The sequence below is a fragment of the Podarcis erhardii genome (assembly GCF_964252035.2).
Source record: "Podarcis erhardii genome assembly, chromosome: 7".
Classification (NCBI taxonomy): Eukaryota; Metazoa; Chordata; class Lepidosauria; order Squamata; family Lacertidae; genus Podarcis; species Podarcis erhardii.
Window position 1 is genome coordinate 13,484,333 of NC_138511.1, and position 19,983 is coordinate 13,504,315.

General features: G+C 46.6%; 1 protein-coding gene and 1 long non-coding RNA gene across 3 annotated transcripts in view; one reads left to right on the plus strand and one right to left on the minus strand.

The window, feature by feature from the left end:
• The window catches only part of LOC309346801 (protein-arginine deiminase type-1-like), a 30,227-nt gene that overhangs the window by 2,288 nt on the left and 7,956 nt on the right, over positions 1 to 19,983 (minus strand). The window contains exons 3-14 of the mRNA XM_081871003.1: positions 19,597 to 19,669; positions 18,496 to 18,557; positions 16,122 to 16,239; positions 14,478 to 14,603; positions 13,919 to 14,097; positions 13,623 to 13,726; positions 11,927 to 12,050; positions 11,392 to 11,499; positions 9,293 to 9,444; positions 7,351 to 7,495; positions 6,866 to 6,959; positions 4,402 to 4,481 (exon numbers count right to left, since the gene is read on the minus strand). Of these exons, the coding sequence (XP_081727129.1) occupies positions 4,402 to 4,481; positions 6,866 to 6,959; positions 7,351 to 7,495; positions 9,293 to 9,444; positions 11,392 to 11,499; positions 11,927 to 12,050; positions 13,623 to 13,726; positions 13,919 to 14,097; positions 14,478 to 14,603; positions 16,122 to 16,239; positions 18,496 to 18,557; positions 19,597 to 19,669 (1,365 nt within the window). The remainder of the gene's footprint in view (positions 1 to 4,401; positions 4,482 to 6,865; positions 6,960 to 7,350; positions 7,496 to 9,292; positions 9,445 to 11,391; positions 11,500 to 11,926; positions 12,051 to 13,622; positions 13,727 to 13,918; positions 14,098 to 14,477; positions 14,604 to 16,121; positions 16,240 to 18,495; positions 18,558 to 19,596; positions 19,670 to 19,983) is intronic.
• Positions 999 to 7,326, plus strand: LOC309347052. Of its 2 annotated transcripts, none has more exons than XR_014158795.1 (3): positions 999 to 2,110; positions 3,949 to 4,109; positions 6,918 to 7,326. It is a non-coding gene; the product is annotated as an uncharacterized lncRNA (long non-coding RNA). The 2 variants fall into 2 exon arrangements; XR_014158796.1 differs by having other exon boundaries at positions 999 to 1,833.

Here is a 19,983-nt window from a genome sequence, read left to right on the forward strand (position 1 = left end):
AAACGGGGGCCCCAAAACACAGCAAGGTGCAAATGCAATGGAGACTGGGATTGCTTATGACTGCCCCAGTACCGTCACAAGCCCAAACCATCACAAATGCACAATAAAATGGATCTTCCAGAGGGGCCCTAGGTGTTATTGCTACTTCAGGGTAGGTTTGTTTGTTTTTTTGCCTCACATCAGTCTTGTTCACACAACCACTGTAAATAGTTTCCTGGGACAGCGTTCTTCTGATCAATTTGACTCTGCAGGCCTTGTGCCAGGAGGAAAGAAAACTCAAAACCCAGGTTGGTGAACCGATAGCAACTAGACTTGATTGGAGTGAGCCACGGTTTGCAGCCAAGATCCCAGCCCCCATTTAACAAACCAGGCCATATGAGGAAAGCTTGAAGGAGCTGGGTCTGTTTAGGCTGGAAAAGAGGAGAGTGAGAGGAGGATTGGATAACCATCTTCCGATATCTGAAAGGCTGTCACATGACAGATGGAGCAAGCTTGTTTTCTTCCGCTCTGGAGGGTAGGACTCGAACCCATGGCTTCAAATTACAAGAAAGGAGATTCCGACCAAACATCAGGAATAACTTCCTGGCAGTAAGAGCTGTTTTGACAGCAGGAGATGGTGGATTCTCCTTCCTTGGAGGTTTTTAAGCAGAGCTTGGATGGCCATCTGCATTGGGATTCCTGCATTGCAGGGGGTTGGACTAGATGACCGTTGGGGTCCCTTCCAATTCTACGCTTTTATGATAGATGTAATGTTATGCCAGGTAGCAGAGTTTGTTTCCTTCGCACATTAGTTGGGAAGGATCGAAGGAGCCCTCAGAGGGACAGTCAGGGCAAACTGTGACCTGAGGTTCCCATGATGCTGAAACTGCACCTTTAGCAAGCAAGAGCTTTCGCTCTCTTTTTCGCCTCAGGGTAGTGTTCACATATAAATGCAGCCATGCAGATCTAGGGCACAACCGCATTTGAAATACTGTGTACCGTTCTGGTCGCCTCACCTCAAAAAAGATATTGGAAAAAGTCCAGAAAAGGGTGACCCAAATGACCAGGGGGAAAGGCGAGCGAGAGGCAACATGAGAGTTTATAAAACTACATATGGTGCAGAGAAAGTGGATGGAGAGAAGCTTGTTTTCCTTCTCTTAGGACACCAGACATTGTGGACATCCATGTTGGAAGATTCGGGACAGATGAAATCAAAGACTTCTAGAGTTAAGCTGTGGAACTCTCTGCCACAGTTTGCAGTGATGGCCACCCACTTGAAAGGCTTTAAAAGACAGATTTATGGAGGAGAGGGCTATTGATAGCTGTTGGCCACAATGGCTCTTCCGCTCTTCCTCCACCCGTTGCCAAATGCCAGTTTCTAGGAATCACGAGTGGGGACTTTTGTTGTTGCGCTTGGGTCCTTTTTGTGGGGTTCCCACAAAATGGGCCCCTGGTTGGCCACTGTGAGACCAGGACACTGGGCTGGGTGGACCACTGGCCTGACCCAGCAGGTTCTCCTCATGGCCTTTACTATATTCTACCACAGCTACAGCCAATATGGCGTCCTGCAGGTAGCCGCCAACTCCCCTCATCCCCAGCCATCAAGGCCCAAGGGTCGGGAATGGCAGGAGTTGTAGTCCCTCAGCACCAGGAGGGCGCCATCTTAGCTACCCCCTTTCTGAAAAATAAAGCAAAGTAAATAACTTCAATCGACTGTGGTGGTAGAAATTGCCACAACCGTCTTGTTCATTTAAAACAGCCTCATGAACTGAAGCACTTCATAATTCTCCCATTTTACTTCATGATTGTTGTTTAGGTCAGGAGAGCATTCTATGCGCCCTGTCCATGTCTGAGGTAAAAAACCGAAAAACCTTAGCCGTGCCTTTTTATTTTATCTCCAGATCGCCTCAGTTTAGCTAACTGCAGTTGTTCTTTCATAATTGCTGTGGAATTTGGTCTCTTGTGTGGTTAGGAGAGAAATGACCATAAATGTCTGGCTTGGCATCACATTTTACCTCAGAGTGTTATGGCGCAGGTCACGCTAACAGCGCTCCCCTTGTCAGTCAGCGAGAAATAAATCCACATCTTCCTCTTTCCTTATTGCGATTATCTCCCGGAAGATTATAAAGAGGTGGTGAGCTTTTATTTTAAAAGGATCAGGTTTTTTTAAAAAACATGTTTTTGTTAGCGGGTAAAAGGAAGTGCTTTGTCGTGGCGAAGGTGCTTGAATAACTCCAAGAAGCCATGAGTTATGCCATGCAGGGCCACCCAAGATAGACAGGTCATAGCCGAGAGTTTAGACTAAACGTGATCCACCTGAAGAAGGAACTGGCAATCCACTCCAGTATTTTGCCAAGAAAACTCCATGGACATAAAAAGGAGAAGCAAGTGAGAGTTTCCAAGGCATGCTCTGGTTTTATGGGGTCACAGAAGGTTGAACATGACTAAGACGACTGAACAGCAAAAGGAAGTGACCTTGATCCAAGTCAACTAAGCAAATGTTCATAGCTGACTTCTTAAAATCCAAGAGGCGACAGGATCGTGACCAGTGTGTTAGGCCATATTGCTATTGGGGTTTGTGATTCTTAGTGTGAAATTTGGCCTCCGTGAAAAGGAAATTTGTGTTTTGCAAAGTGACCGTTTTCTGTCAGCCTAACTAATGAATGGGGGATTGATTCTTTAAAGAAAAATCTACTTTCCGAAACAAGACAGGAACCGAAATGCAGCCCCCTTTCCAAATTTGCATTTCTCCATATTTTGCAATGCACTTCTCCAGCCATGTGTACCAAAAAAAATGCATATGCTGAGGTAAAGTGTGCGTAAAAATGCATACGATAATGAAGATGGCATTCAAAAGTAGGGAGCCCTGCTTGTGGGTTTTCCTTCGGGGCTTCTGGTCAGAGATTGTGAGAAGAGGAGGTTGTTTGGCCTGTCCCTATGGTCTTATGAAATTTAAATAAACATGAAAAAATAAACATATTGGGGATATTTAAATATTAGGGAACATAGGCTTTGCAAAAAAAGTGGGGGGACTGCATGCATAAATGTATGTATTAGGAGAAATCCACACTGAACTGATGCTGAAATTTTCATGAAGGCTTTTTAAAGACGCACATCACACTTCGCACACTGATGTGGCAATGCAGAGAAATGAAAATTGGAAAAATGAAAGAAACCGAGATGGACAGTTTCACCCATCCTTACGTCTAATAGCCTTCATCGATCTGGTGTCCTTCAGATATTTCAGACTACGGCTCCTATCAGCCCCAGCCAGTATTTTGTCGATATTTCGAAGTAAAAAAAAAAAGACCTGGATGTTACCAAATTGGCAAAGGCTGGCCCAGGAAGGAAGATGGAGAACAGCTGTGGCCCTCCAGGTGTTGAAGGACTCCAGCTCCCATCAGCCACAGGCAGAGTGGTCAAGGAGGAGGAGGATGGGAGTTGTAGTCTGGGATTAGCCAGAGGTTGGCCAGCCCAGCATTAAAAGAAGGCAGAGGGGGAATGGAGGGAGCCAGGGGCAGTGAAGGCATGTGAGAGTCTAGTTCAGGGATGGGGGAACTCATGGCCCCCCAAATGTGGTTTGACCCCAACACCTACCAGCCCTGGCCAGCAAGGCCAAAGGCTCAGATGGGTGCCAGACATTCATGCCAGACATTCAAAGCACTACGATGCCATTTGAAACAGTCATGGCTTCTGGGAGCTGTCATTTGTGAAAGTTGCTGAGAAGTGTTATGAAGTGCTGAGAAGTGTTATGAGGCCTACTTGGGGCTGAAAAATAACAGAAAGTCTGTCTTTGGATGCAGAAAGAGATGCTGGTGGCAAGGTCTCGGAATGCGGAAAGGAGATTACTAAAAAGGGAGACAGACATTTGCCTAAGCGAGTTGGGCCATAGAAACCAGCTGCCAGGGGAAGTTGTGCTATAGCGTTTACTGGGTGACAGAAATTAAACAAAATGTGCTTCTCTTCCAGGGAAGATGTATTGCAGATCTAACGCAGGGTGTGACTTCAGAGAGATGCCAGGGCTCAACCCAGACACAAATGCTCAATTTCACTAGTAACGGGAACAGAAATGGCAAGGTTTCGCCTATTTGTCCCCTCTGGAACAGAAATCAATCTAGCAAGCACAATAGGTATTTATGTTGCTTTCCATCTGCAAATGCTACATAATTGATTGCTCCCCTCCCCCTCCTTTGCACTGTGTTTCCTTTGCACTGAAATGATGGGGTGGAAGAACATAACAATGCTACAATCATGTGATTAATTATGGACGTTATATAATTGTGCCATGGCGGACAGCAGGACAAATAATGTAGGGTTTTTTTGCAAAAGGTGAGCTGAGGTGGAATGGAAACCGCACTGCAAATTCAGGGTGGGGTGGGATGGAAACGGTCCAGATCCACCTGCACTCTGATAACAGTTTACCTGCACATACTTGCTGTCACGGTGCAAAAGTCTGTCTGCCAGGAGCTCATCCAGAGTAATGCGCCCCACTCTCCTGAGACCTGCAAGGAAATGGTTTTCACAAATTTTAAAACTTGCTGGCTTTCATGAGCCCCATCGGGAAGGGAGCAGTAACGACTTCCGGGTTGGCGCCTCCAGCAATGGCGGTGCTCCTCCGATTGAGAGGAACTTGCTCCGTGGAAAGCAGGGTCTGACCGCCACGGCGAAGGCGGAGACCCAATGAAATCACAGGCGGGAGAAGCTTGTGAACTTGGGATTTGGCTGGCACATTTTGCGCCTCCCCTACTCGTGGGGAAACTCTGTTTTGGGGATCCGGAGCGACATGGGGTGAGTGGCGTGGTGCTTCAAATTGACTGCTTCTTTCACGGAGTGAAGCCGCATTGCTGTTGCTGGAGAGCGCTGACCTTTTCCTGTGGACAATTGGACTTTAAACAACTACCCGTGAGTAGAACGGAAAATTGGATCTTTAAATACCTTAATTTGGCATCGAAAAGGGAAGGTTTTAAACAGGAAGTCCGCCTTCCTCTTTTGTAAATAGATTGAAGCAAAGACGTTACAAGCTAAAGTCTTGGAAAGCTTTTGGCAAAGGACTAAATTTCCATCGGTTAAAATTACAAAAAAACCCTTGGAAGCAGGAGAAGAGGGGGGAAATTCTGGACCTAGCGAGCCTCCAGGAGAGAGTAAAAAATCAAATTACCACTGCTCTGAACCTGGAAAAGGGCTGCCAGAAGGAGTGACGTTTTGGGAGAGTTCATTGACTATGAACAGAACGTATTTGACAGCTAGCTAAATAAGAGAAAGATACTGTTTCCATTGTCCTCTTCTATGTTTAAAAAGGAGGAAAAGTAACTGAAAATTGAAACTATCTTTATTGCTTGAGTTGTACTTGAAAGGACTGATACAAGTGGAGACTGTTTCCCTCTAGAGGGAGCTTTTGAAACTGTTACAGGAGTGTAACTGGGAAAGCTCCAGCTGCAAGATAAGGAATTGTGAGAACCAGAGATTGACCTTGGACTATTTAAAAATGTTGACAGGAAAAGCCATAGTAACTGTATTATGTAAGATAAGCTACTTGCTGGAACAGCTTCATAAAAAGACAGATGACATGACTATTAAAATTGACAACTTGGGACAAAAAGTGATTAATTTGGGACAAAAAGTGAGCATCAATACAGAAAGTGTTCAGAATTTGGTTCAGGAATCTACTTTGGTAGGACAAATTGTGGAGGAGAAGGAGAAAGTTGTTGTTGCCGAACTTAAAGTAATACAAGCGGGATCCTCAGCCTTACAGAAGGAAACTGATGACTATAAGTTGAGGCCTTTTATGATTGAATCTAGGAAAAGTCAGATTTGGAGGATCAGAGCCCGGCTTGGATTGGAAAAGGAAAGTTGGAAAGATCCCTCTATGCAGGGATAAATGGACTTTTGGGATATGGACTTGGGTCAGGAGGAGATTGAAGCTCTGTGGGCCTTTGGATTTGGAAGAAGCTTGAAACATGTTCTGAAATACTGTATGGATCTTAATTTTAGCCATGGAAATTTGGCTGACCTGTTGAGAAGGAATAAAAGCATTGTTAGGTTGGAGTATCCCCAAGATCTGCTCTCTAGCATTAAAGAACATGAAGAAGATCTGCAGAAGGGACTTGGAAAGGAGTTAAGAGCCTCGGACATAAGATCTCCAGGTTGATGGACTATATGTAATTGACGGAAAGGACTGGCAGAATCCGAGACCAGGGAGAAGAGATGGTGGAACAAGATTGGGAAATTTAAAGTTTATTTATAGAAATACTGTAAAATTAATGAATGATAGAAAAATGTTGGAATGAAATTTTATGGCCTTAGTGGAAATGTTATAAGGAGTTAAGCATATATAAGTATTTTAGTTTTAATGGAAAATAAGGTTAAAAATATGTTAAGATATTTATAGTATGACAGAAAATAGAGAAAGATGGAAAGGATTTGCTGAAACAATTAATGGAAGTGGAATACAAAAAGGGAGGTGAGAGGAGGTCGATGAAACAAGGGAATGAAAATAGAGTATGGAAAAGGTGTGATGTATGTTTTTAAATTGTTTTTGTTTTGTTCAGTTTGGGGTTAGGGCTAGGGATAGGTTTAGTTTAGTTTAATGTGTTTAGTTTATGGTGTTAAGGTTGTGATGTGTATTGTTTATATTATGTATTGTATTGTTTCTTTTCTTTTCTTTTTCTCTTTTTTCTTTTCTTTTCCCTTTTCCTTTTTTGTAAACTTTAAAAGTAATAAATATTATTTTTTGGGGGGGAGGAAGGGAGCAGTAACAGCATGGTGCTGACAACAGTAATGTTGCAGGTTCAAATGGGGCAGCTGCATATTCTGGCATTGCAGGGGGTTGGACTAGATGATCCTCGGGGTCCCTTCCAACTCCACAATTCTTTGATTCTGTCCTCACCTTCGAACAGGGCAGCATTTCCGAAACCTTCTTTTTGCTTCTCTCTGAACAGCTTCAGGCAAGCAGCGGGACTGGCTAAGAGTAACCGGAAACCCTGCAGGGAGAGAAATGAGAAAGGTAAACTGCTGGGCAGAATTTGGGTCGTTCATTTAGGTGCCCATTATGGGAAGCCCACAAGCAGGACTTGAGTGAGACATCAACTCTCCTCACCTGTGATTCCTGTGATTCAGAGGCATACCAACTCCAACAGCAGAGGTAACACACTGTGACTAGCAACCACTGATGGCTTCACCCTCCCTGAATTTGTCTATTCCCCCTGTAAAGCTTTTCTGGGAGGCTGCAGCCCTTCGACAGAGACTGGGGACAGGGATAGGGCTCCGTGAGAGAAGCCAGCAGAGTGACTTTTCCAGTGTAGAGCTAATCAGGTATAAAGCATCAAATATGGAAAAGGAAGCCGGTCAAAGCACTTCCCTGAGGATCAGTACCTTCCTGTTGGAAGCCGGAACAAAGGTCAGGAACTCATCCACATGCCCTACAGTGAGCCAGTCAGAATAGAGCTCAATAGGGGGCTGGACTCTTTGAGCATAGAGGAAATCCCGGACAATTTTGACCATTTTCCTGTTGCCAGACCTAAGAGATGAGGCAGGGGTGTTTTTTTTTTAAAGAAAGGGAGGGATGGAAGGAAGGAAGGAGAGAGAGAACGAGAGAGAGAATAGAAGGTGGGATTAGAACTAGTGATGGGGGAAAATAAATTCAGTTTGCATTTGATTCTCACATGATTTGAGCTTTCCAAACCAAAACACAGCCACCTTCTGAAATTCGCACTTTTTTAATTTTGCAAGACTGTTCTCTGGTCAAACAATGTGTACAGAAATGCATATACTATGGTAATGCATGCATATAAATGCATCTAATAGTGAAATGAATTACAAAAATTCATTCTGTTAGGAAAAGCACCCCTGCCTGAAGCCCCGGAGAGCTGCTGCCAGTCAGGGACCTGGCTCAGGAAGAGGCAGCTTCCTATGCTCTCATGAGTAGCCAGATGCATCTTTGCAGTATCAGGGTGGTGAGGAACTCATTGAGAACTAGAAGCCAGCATTGCCTTCCCAGCAAACATCTTCCAGCTGCCTCTGTCTGAGTTGGGAGGTGCTTGGGTCTCTAGGTGGCCTCATACCGTGAGATCCTCCTACATTAAGGCTTCCCTATTAACCAAGCGAGGGACGTGGGTGGCGCTGTGGGTTAAACCACAGAGCCTAGGGCTTGAAGATCAGAAGGTCGGCGGTTCAAATCCCCATGACGGGGTGAGCTCCCGTTGCTCGGTCCCTGCTCCTGCCCACCTAGCAGTTCGTAAGCACGTCAAAGTGCAAGTAGATAAATAGGTACCGCTCTGGTGGGAAGGTAAACAGCGTTTCCACGCGCTGCTCTGGTTCACCAGAAGCGGCTTAGTCATGCTGGCCACATGACCCTTAGTCATGCTGGCCACATGAGCTGTCTGCGGACAAACGCCAGCTCCCTCGGCCAATAAAGCGAGATGGGTGCCGCAACCCCAGAGTCGGTCATGACTCGACCTAATGGTCAGGGGCCCATTACCTTTATTAACCAAGCACAGAACAGCACAGGAAAGCTTTTGTTAGCCTCATGACAACCCACTCCTAGTACTTGCCTCCCTCAAAACAATTACTAGACCAGGGTTTCCCAGAGAAAATATCTGAATGGTATCCAGCAACAAGGCACTGACTTTCTGATTCATCCCCTGATGAAGACTTGGATTTATGTCATCATTGCTTTCTCTGGAGCATCCTTGGTACCTTAGGTCATGGGGGGTGGGGTCCAGATATCGTTGGACTCCAGTTCCCATCAGCCTCAGGCAGAATGGCCAATGATCAGGGATGATACACGTTGTGGTTTAGCCAGAATGGCATAGTGGTTAGAGTGTCGGACTTGGGCCTGGGAGAGTCCAGGGTTCAAATCCCCACTGTGCCGTGAAGCTTCTTGGGTGTGACGACCTTGGGTCGTCAGCCTATCTCACAGGGTTGGTGTGGAGGTTAAAGGAAGAATTGGAGAACCATGTGTGGCATCTTGAGTCCCTGGGGGGAAAAGCTGGGATATAAATGCAAGGAATAAATCAATATCTGGAGGGCCGAAGGCTCCCCAGCTGACAGTCGCTCTACATAAGATCAGGCAGGGAGTCTTTTCCCCAGCCCCACCTGGAGATGCTGCTGAAGATTGAATGTGGGACCTTCTGCACCCAAAGCAGATTCTCTACCACTGAGATATGACCCTTCCCCTACCCCCAATTATTTTCAGTTAACAATTGAATGGCAAACCTTGAAACCATTCCCCTGCAATGCAGTGTTCCCCCACCTCTACAAGCAAGGGTGGGGAATTATAATTGTAATTATTTTTATTTTGAACTTGGTGGTTTACCCTGGGAAACTGCTGCCAATGAGGATCCTTCCCAGTGGGTACTCCTTCCCCTTGACCGTCACAGCAGGGCTGACGTCCAGGTTCCCGAATGAATCCAGGCTGGATACGCGTCCGTACCGGGGTTCTCGGGTCACGTACCCAAAATCAGGGCCCTCCAAGGATACACAACAAGGAGAAATAGGAGCATAAGCAAGTATACAGAAGGCAAGGTGTTGCACAAGTCAAAGGCCTGGAAACGATGCCTTATGAGGAACAGCTAAGGGAGCTGGGCATGTTTAGCCTGGAGAAGAGGAGGTTAAGGGGTGATATGATAGCCATGTTCAAATATATAAAAGGATGTCACATAGAGGAGGGAGAAAGGTTGTTTTCTGCTGCTCCAGAGAAGCAGACACAGAGCAATGGTTCCAAACTACAAGAAAGAAGATTCCACCTAAACATTAGGAAGAACTTCCTGACAGTAAGAGCTGTTTGACAGTGGAATTTGCTGCCAAGGAGTGTGGTGGAGTCTCCTTCTTTGGAGGTCTTTAAGCAGAGGCTTGACAACCATATGTCAGGAGGGCTCTGATGGTGTTTCCTGCTTGGCAGGGGGTTGGACTCGATGGCCCTTGTGGTCTCTTCCAACCAACTCTATGATTCTATGATTCTAAGATGTGCCTTTAACTTCTAATCTGTGTCTGGAAAATGTTCTCTGCTTCCAGAGAGGAAGGTGAGAAATCTTACTTAATCTGGAGAGATGTGCTTTCATTATTTGGCTTTGAGAGGGGCAGTGTACAGATAAAGTCAGTTGCAGCCAACAAAATTCTGCTCAGAGTAGACCCATAGAAATTCATTACTGTTTCTCCCTCTCTCGTAACACTTGAGCATCCAATGGAGCTGAATGTTCAGGACCCATCAAAGGAAGTCCTTCTATAAGTCCTTCTATATATGGTTAAACTATGGAACTCCCTTCCGCAGGAAGCAATGATGGCCATCAACTTGGTTGGCTTTAAAAGAGAATTGGACAAAGTCGTGGGATAAGATAAGGCTATCCATGACTATGAGTCACAATGGAGCCATAGTTGGAGGCAGCAATGCATCTGAATACCAATTGCTAGAAACCACAGGAAGGGAGTAGGCTCTTGTGCCCGAATCCTGCTTGTAGGTTTCTCACGGGCATCTGGTTGGCCACTGTGAGAACAGGATACTGCACTAAATGAGTCACTGGCAGACTCTTCATATGTTCTTATGTTAGCCCAGTGTGGTAGACCAAGTTGGGTTCAAATCCACTCTCAGCCATGAAACTTCCTCAAGTGACCTCAGGCCTAGATAACTCTCTAGTCTAACCTACCACACAGGGCTATTGTTAGGGGGAAAGTAGGGTGGATGGAGAGAGAAACATAACCATCCTGGGCTCTTTCAAGGAAGATGTGGGCCATGGTTGTACAAAACCATGGTTTGCTTAGCCAAAGTGTGTTTTGTATGAACCCAGCCCAGCAGACCAACTGTGGTTTGTTTTCTGGTGGCAAACCAAAATGTCATGCCATTGTTTCCTTTTTGCTTAGGAACTATGGCTCATTTTCAAAGTGGCTTGGCATTTTGTCTGAAGCCTCACTGAACCATGGTTTGTTTGGCCACCCTAGCCCATAATCTCTTCCAGCAACAGAGGCAGGAGGCAAGAAAAACTGGGAATCAAGAAGCTAAGACAACTCTTGCAACATATGAAATGATTGCTTTTAGTCGCAGATTGTGTATGGATAAATATAATGATATTTGCAATGCATTTATAGAAATTATAGTGACTTGTATACTCTCTGGAATAATGAATGACATTACTTATATATGCACGGTATATAGCATATTGTAGTAGACTTTTATGCACCTTTTCATCCACACCCCCCCCCCCATTTCTTTCACTTTATTTGTCCACTGAAAATGGAGAAAACAAGTCATGGCTTCTTGTTCATCCATGAGACAAAGCGTGGCTTGATGAACAAACCTCAGTTTAGCATTCCATGCAAACACAGTCATGATATTTAGATTTCTTTTCTAATGCTATTGACGGAAGCATCTGCTTTCAGTAAAAGAAGTGATGTGCTGAGGGCTGAAGAAGCCTGGCTTACCAAAATGCTTTTGAAAGGGAATTTCTTGAGGCCTCGGTTCCTTGGGGAGTCAAAGACAACGGGGAAGGACTTGTGGGGGGCCTCCACATAACCAAACTCCATCTCATCCTGTTAGAGGGGAGGGAAATGGATCAGGATCCCCACTGGTTAAGCTGCTGTATCCCTTTGGGGATGACCAGTTTAAAAATCTGTTTGCAAAAACACTCTTCCCTCTTTCCCCAAATGGGTTTAACACTTACTAGTTACTTAAAGCATTTGCAGCCTGAACTTCAGATCAGGGAACAAAGCCAATGAAAATAATAAAAGGAAAACAATAATATACAAGAATTACAAAATCCTGTGAACAGGTCCAATAAACAGCAAATTAGCAATTGTGCCTTAAGGTGAGCAAACAAACAAATATTCACTCTTCCCTAACTGCTGGAGTGTGTATTGGGAGACCTGGGGGGAAGGCAGTGATGGGGAAGGCAGAGACCTCCTGGTGGCAGCAGGTGCCCCACCTGGCCTCAGGGTTGTGCAACTTCAAGGAGGGTACCTGGATCCAGCGGTCGCCCCGATTTTCAATCTCCGGGCAGATGGTCAGCTTACAGCCAGCTTTCTGTGCCAGGGCTTTCACAGCCTCCAAGAATGTCTGGTTGGGGTTGGTGCCTCTTTCAATGCTGGAAAGGAGAAAAAGATGCAAAGGGAAGGAAAACTATGTAGACGAGGACTGCAGGGACATCTTTAGCCAGGTCAAAGTTGTTGTTGTTGAGCTTTTTTTTAGGGGCACAAGTCTAAGTTGTTCAGCTTTTAAGGAGGTTAAAACCGCTAACATGAAAAAATAAAAAGCAGCAGCGATAGCTCCGCCTTCCATTTTTGTGAAGATGTGAAAATGAACAACACCACTAGGGCACGCCACTGGATACATTGATTCTGCAGCTCTTCCACAAAAGAGAATGGAAATGACCCAGCGATCGATCGCTGATCGCGGTTAAGAACTTAGGCAGCTTCAGCAGCAGGTGCCCGGCACCCCCCAGAATTCAGCGCCCAGATGCCCAGCGCCCCTTGCACCCCTGGGTAGAGACGGCCCTGGAGGACCATTAAGAGCATGAGAAGAGCCTGCTGGATCCGGCCAGTGTCCCATCTAGCCCAGTCTCCTGTTCTCGCAGCGAGCAACCAGATGCGCCAAATAGGAATTCTGTATGCATCTCTTCCTATTTGTGATTCCCAGCAACTGGCATTCAGAAGCATTACTGTGGAAGTAGAGCATAGTCGGATTCTGGCTAGTAGCCCTTGACTCCCTTACTCTGGAAGCCATTGTGGCTCAACTGCAGAAGTGAACCATTCTCAAATTAGCTTAGTACTTATGGTACACACACACACACACACACACACACACACACACACACACACACGTTTCCCAGGACTTGTTTCCTCTAGCACTGAGATGTTTAGCTGGGGACCAAAGGGTTGCCTTCAGCTAAGTCCTAGTTAGAGCAGGAAATGAATGGACCTATGTTTGCCATGTTCAGTCACTTCAGTAGCTCCACCCTGAGCAGGACTAGCACTAGGTGCAACTTTAAGGAAACTATGAGATGTAGAATCGTAGAAGCATAGAGTTGGGAGGGACCCCAAGGGTCATCTGGTCCAACCCCCCACGATGCAGGTATCACAGCTGAGGAATCCCTGGCAGATGGGCATCCAACCTCTGCTCGAAAACCTCCAAAATCCATAGAATCATAGAATCATAGAGTTGGAAGAGACCACAAGGGCCATCGAGTCCAACCCCCTGCCAAGCAGGAAACACCATCAGAGCACTCCTGACATATGGTTGTCAAGCCTCTGCTTAAAGACCTCCAAAGAAGGAGACTCCACCACACTCCTTGGCAGCAAATTCCACTGTCGAACAGTTCTTACTGTCAGGAAGTTCTTCCTAATGTTTAGGTGGAATCTTCTTTCTTGTAGTTTGGATCCATTGCTCCGTGTCCGCTTCTCTGGAGCAGCAGAAAGCAACCTTTCTCCCTCCTCTATGTGACACCCTTTTATATATTTGAACATGGCTATCATATCACCCCTTAACCTCCTCTTCTCCAGGCTAAACATGCCATTTGAAGGTTGGATACCTAGGAAGTGATACTCATCTGGACATTAACCAGCAGCTTGGTTTTAGCATCCTAAATGACATCACTACCCACTTCTCCACCCACAACACCCCACCGCCGTCACCCACAAAAATGTGGTGGTTTTTTAACCTGCAGACAAATATCTCCAATGGCTTCAGTGTGTTGGGGGTCATTATCCAGGGAGCCACTCGGAAAACCACAGTGTCTGTGAAAACGGGTGTGGCTGGCGAATTCTGTGGAAAGTAAGAGTTGGGGTGGGGGTGGGGGAGAGAGAACATCAGAAGAGTCTGGCTGCAGGGTCAGGCCATTGGGATCACGTCCAGCATCCTGTTCTCACAGTGGCCAACCAGATGCTTATTGGAAGCATGGGTGCAGCTGGAAATTATGGCCTCCTGTGTCCCCCACCATCCTCTTCAGGATTGTACCTGACTTGATTGCTCCAGCAGTGTCGCGTTCAAAGAAACTAGGCCTTTGAAGTCGGCATCTGGGAAGGCCAAGCCCTCCACGTAGAAAGTGTGCTGCCCTTTCCCATCGGTGCGTCCCACGGTGTAGGAGAGCTTGTCCACCCCCAACACATGCTCGTAGTTGGAGAATGACTCATCGCCTGCAGTGAAAGTAAGCCACGTGACATCTGTTATTATATTTTGGTGTGTTTTATTTATAATATTTACAGGGGAAGTCATGCAAATAATATCCTGCAAGCAAACTGGAACAAATGCAGGATGGAAGTTTGCTGTTGTATAACCTCCCTGCAGACAAATCAGAATGAATGCACGATAAAGACCGGATGCAGTCTAATATCTGCATGAGTTTTCTGCAAACAAAGCAGAACAAATGCACCATAAAGACTGTGCGTTGTCTGACCTCTGCATAAGCATTGCACAAGCAAATCAGGACGGATGCTCAATGAACAGGTCTGAGGATCCCCCTGTTGATTCTGTCAGAGCAGAGGGCAGATATTAGAGCAAAGAACTGGGGACTCACCTCTAGCATGGAAAACTCTCACTTTGGCTGCATCGAACAGGGAGATGTGAAGGACCAGCTTGTGGGTGTCAAAGACGCCAGCAGGGCCATGGGTGTTCAGGACCAGAAGCGACAAGTCTTGCAGGTCTTGGAAAAACAGGAGGGGCAAGGATTTAGGTGTCAGAATAGGTCACTGTAATGGTTCTAGGGGTTGCTCATGCGTAAACTGGGGCAACGCCTGGCTGGGTTGCCTGAGTGAACCTTTTCTGCCCGGACAGCCACTCACCTGTGGCTGTCTCAGTCACTGGCAGAATCCGTCAGTGGGCGTTTCTTGAACTTCTTCCAGCAAAGAAGGTCTTTGACGCCTAGTCTCTGCCTACTCTCCCTGCGCGGAAGCTTCCTGTGCAAGGAGCGTGTAGGCAGCAGAGGACCCTTACTCTCCCCGCTGGTCCCTGGCGAGGAGTCATGGAGCCCCCTCGCTGATTCCCCCATCTGCCCCCCTTCTCCACTGGTGCTATGCTGATTCTCTTCCCCAGAAGATGGGCTGCCTCTCCCCATCCCGGGACGCTCTCTGGAATCCCTCCGGAGCCCGCTCTCTCCCTCCGGCCCTGATGGCAGTTCCCTGACAGTCACCATCAAGGTGCTCTTCCAGCCTCCCTAGATGGGGTGTTCTGACTGAGTTTGCCTTTCCAGTTACATATCAACCCACTCCAAAGGTTCGTGCAAACTAGGGGTTGATGTTTGATAACTGTTGACTCTGGGACATGGCCTCAAAGGTCTCTTCAGCAGAGGTGCACTTATGAAATTTGACTTCAGAGGTGCAGAGATGAAGCTTTATTTGATGCTATGAAATTTGGGGATATCGGGAGCCGACAGTGCTGGTCCTTCCCCTCCCCGTATCCTGGTCACCATAAGAGGGGAAAATGGAGAGCACAGCCATGGGCATAGCCGGGGGGGGGGGGCAGGGATGCAGCTGCCCCCAATAATTAAAAATCAATAAAAATATATAGCAAACTGAGGTTCTGCCACCTCTAACAAAAAGCCTGCTGCCCTCAACAAAAATCTTGGCTATGCCTATGAGCACTGCAGAGATGCAAAGGACTGGTTTGTACTCTCCTTATTTTTAATTCCAGGATTTGGCTATAGAATCTGAATTAATGCCAAACAGACAAGAGTTGCTGAGCCTGTGCATTTTTGGCAGTTTATTTTATTTTATTTTGTATTTTAAATCATTGTAATAACCCACCCTGGGTGGTGGGTTATTATTATTACTGTTGTTATTGTTATTATTATTGTTATTATTAGAACCATTCTTGCCCATTGCAATAAGTTGTAGGCCTTTATGGGCAGGGATGCGGGTTTCACCAGCTTATTCCCATCAAGCTGCAAGGCCAGGGTTCAAGGAGCATTTATTTATTTATTGCATCTACACCCCAGCTTTTTCTCCAAGGAACTCCTAGGAGCATACATGCTTCTCCCTCTCCGCATTTAATCCCCACAACAACCCTGTGAAGTAGGTCAGACTGAGAGGCAGTGACTAGCCCAAGGGCACACCCAGTGAGCTTCATGGCCAAGGGGGTGGGGGAGTGAATCCTGGACTCTCCCAGCTCCTAGTCCAACACTCTAACCACTACACCACACTGGCTGCTTGGCCCCAGCATGTACCTGTGTGGGATCGGACGTACGGATAGGCATTGTCCATGTCTCCAAATCTCGGGCCGTCCCTGTCGCAGTTGACCAGCAGAACCGCTCCTTCGCCTTGGGGACCCCAAGACCATTTTGTCTGCAGGGAAAACAGCAACAATGAATTTCATCGCTTCCTCTCAAATGATATATAAGAGGGTCTCTCTTGTGTGCCTTGGACTAGGGGGGACCCAGCCTCTCATTACTCTCTTTCATTCTGCTTCCAGCAGACAGACCCATTTCCAAGGCGGATCCATGCAACCAGATCCTGCCCCCATTTGGAGGCCAACAAGTTTTGGATCTGCTGGTGTAGATATGCACATGTTCAACTGACCCAGCGGCTAAGTCTGGATTGTTAGTCAACACAGCCCTCCCACCCCACCCTGTTCCAATAAAGGTTTTTTCAGGCCCCATTCAGATGCAAAAGAGGAGGCACAAAACATATGCAGGGTTTATGTTCTGGGGTCTGCACACAAATATCTTGCGGAAGGTCACGCAAGATCTCGTGAGGTCTTCGCAAGATCCTGCAAAATCTCTTTCTGACTGTTTCCTTCCCGTTCTCCATTTATTTTCCCACCACCTGAGCAAAGCTGCAGTTGTGCAAGTAAATCCAACATTTGCAAGACCATTTTGTCATGCGAAAATCTCTTGGTCTCTTGCAGTTGATTTGTTTGGGAAGAAAATCCCAAAAGCTTCATCCGACAAAAGACTGTCTGAAAAGTGGCATCACCTTCCTTATGCCTGTTAGGTAGATTTTATCGCTTGGAACCTTAATTCAGTTTTCAGGTGACATCTTCTGTATAAGAAACCAAGCAGGGACCTTCTGGCCCACTGCTTAGCGGCAGAGCACCTGTCGGGCATGCAGAAGGTCCCAGATTCAATTCCCAATGGCATTTCTAGGTACAGTGGTACCTCGGTCTAAGAACAGTCCTGTTAACGAACAATTTGGGCAATGCACTCCGCAAAACCGGAAGTAGGTGTTCTATCTAGCAAACTTTGCCCCGGAAGACGAACAGAAGCCAACCGGTGGAAGGGCACCAGCAGCAGGAAGCCTCATTGGGGAAAGTGCACCTTGGTTTAAGAACGCTTTCGGTGTAAGAACGGACTTCCGGAATGTATTAAGTTCATAAATGGAGGTACCACTGTACGGCTGGGAACAGACTCTTGCCTGAAACCCTAGAGAGCTACTCCCATTCAGTGTAGACAACACTAGATGAACCAGCGATCTAACTCACTTTTTTTTTACTCCATTCCATACTGCCACATGCATTCTTCAGCCAACTAGTATAGCAAGAAAGTTGCGTCCTTATCCAAAGGGGATAGGACCGTCATTTGCTACTAGCATTGTGCATACATGATGTGGAGAGAGTAGACAGGATTTTTCCTGCCTTCTCACCGTAGTAGACCCTAAAGGAGTCATCTAACAAAGCTGAATGTTGGAATGTTCAGGACAGATGAAAGAAACTCCCTTTTTTTACACAGTGTGCATTGTGGAACTGGTTCCCACAAGATGAAGTGTTGACCACAACTTGGATGGCTCCAAAACTGGTTTAAACAAATTCATGAAGAAGAATGAGAAGTGATGGGATAGCCATCTTCAAATATTTGGAGGGCTGCCGTGTGAAAGCTGGAGCAAGCTTGTTTTCTGCTCCTCAGCTAAATCTTAGGAAGAACCTCCTAATGGTGAGAGCTGTTCAACAGTGGGATGGACTCCCCCGGAAGGTAGTGGACTCTCCTTTGTTGGAGGTTTTTAAACAGAGGTTGAATGGCTGCCTGTCAGGGATGCTTTAGCTGTGACTCCTGACCTCAATGCCCCTTAGGCCATCCCTTCCAACTCTACAATTCTGCAATTCTAGGACAAGGCTATCGAAGGCTACTAATCATCAAGATGACTTTGTACTACCTACAGTATCAGAGACAGCATGGAGTGTTGAGCCTCACACCTGACCAAGGTAAATTGGAGGGCAGAAAAGGTGTGGTGGGGACCGTTCTTGGCAGACACGGATCTATTAGCATATCTGTTGACGTAATTCTTTATGCAGCACATAGTTAAACGGCGGAAGTCCCTCCTACAGGAGACAGTGATGGCTGCCAACTTGGATGCCTTTAAAAGAGGATTGGGCAAATTCATGGAGAAGAGAGCTATTGATGGATACTAGCCAGGATGGCTTTGCTCTGTCCTTACGGTCAGAGGCAGCAATGCTTCTGAGCACCTGTAGCCAGAAGCCATAAGAGGGCAGAGGGCTGCTGTTGTGCTCAGGTCCTGCTTGCGGGTTTCCCGTTGGGGCATTTGTTCAGCCACTGTGAGAACAGGAGGCTGGACTGACAGAAACATAGGAAACTCTGCCATTCTTACCTTGTTGTTTGCTTTGCCATCCACCTTACCAGTTCGGCTAGTATCAGCGTCCAGAGAGATAGCTGACAATATATTGGGGTGGGGTGAGGTGGGGGGAATAATCATGTTAGTACTTCAGGCTACTTATTTGATACTGTGCATGAATATTTTTACTTTATTGAATTTATTGCATTTATACCCCCATCCTTCCTCCCCAAGCGGCCCAAGGGGTTAATACCACAGAGTAAGCTGCCATGCCAGGCTTAGCTAGGTCAATTCCCCTTACCGTGGGAGAAAATAGGTAATGAAGCCTATTGCTCACCCCCAGTCTACCTGAGAATTTCAACATGTAAAGAGGTTTGAGCTAGTTGCTCCAGCTCAACCGTATGGCTCTCATGAGCCACTATACCAATGATTTAGGAACTTGCACCACTGTAACGTGCCTGTGCAACTTTTTCTGAATGCTATATGGAAAAGCACATGAATCTGACCTTTGGAGTGTTTGTGAGTAAACTATTTTTAACTTACCAAATGTGTGGCCTTTTTCTATGCTGGGGGAAAAGGGAAATTTGGAACCCACAGGAGCCTGTACAGGTCTAACAGCCTATATTTCCACGCTGTGCTTTGCTGCATATTTTGTGATTTTAAATCTCTGCTGGGGTTTTCTTGCCAAAAGTACTTGCCCCAGACTTGGATCTTGGAATCCAGGAATTTGTGTGTGTGTGTGTTGCACCAAAAGCCTAGAGCTGTTTAGTGGTGCATCGCGCCAGGGCGCTGGCCTCTCAGGGGTGCCCCAGTGAGTGGAGGAGCTGCACAGCTTTGCCGGCAGCCTCCCCTTTCCCTGCATGCCCGTCAGCTGTGCCCCGCCAACCTTATGGCTGGCGGGCGTGCAGCTTCCTTCCCAAGCCTCTGTAGGGATTACTCTCCCACAGCGTCATGGGGGAGAGTTGCGCCCCCCCCCCATGGCTGGCAGTGCGCAGCTTCAGCCCCCCCCCACTATCTGTGGTAATTTGGGGGCACTGGGCAGATATTTGCACCCCGAGATGCCACATCTGCTAAAGACGGCCCTAGATCTGAATACCAAATATGAGTGAGAATGTGGAAGGACTGGTCATTACTTACCCATACAAGTGATGTACAACCAGGCATTGGCAATGAGGGTGTCCCCCTTTGGCCCGTAATATGAAACCCGAACCTGCAAAAAGACACAGCACCCAGTTCATAAGAACATAAGAAGAGCCCCGCAGTTTCGATCAGACCAATAGCTCTGATCTAGTTCAGCTTCCTGTTCCCACCAGGTGCCCCAAAGGGAAACCCTCAAGCAGCCATTCCCAACAATGCTAGTGACACCTAATGTTTTTTTTCTTGCGAGGTTTAAATAGCACACAGAATGGCAAGTCCCATATGGCAGCATCATGGGCTCTTCCATCCCACCGTTTAATGTGGACCTCTGTTAATTCTCCACTGTCCATGTGACGTTCTCCTCTAAACCATTGACTTTCAGCCCTT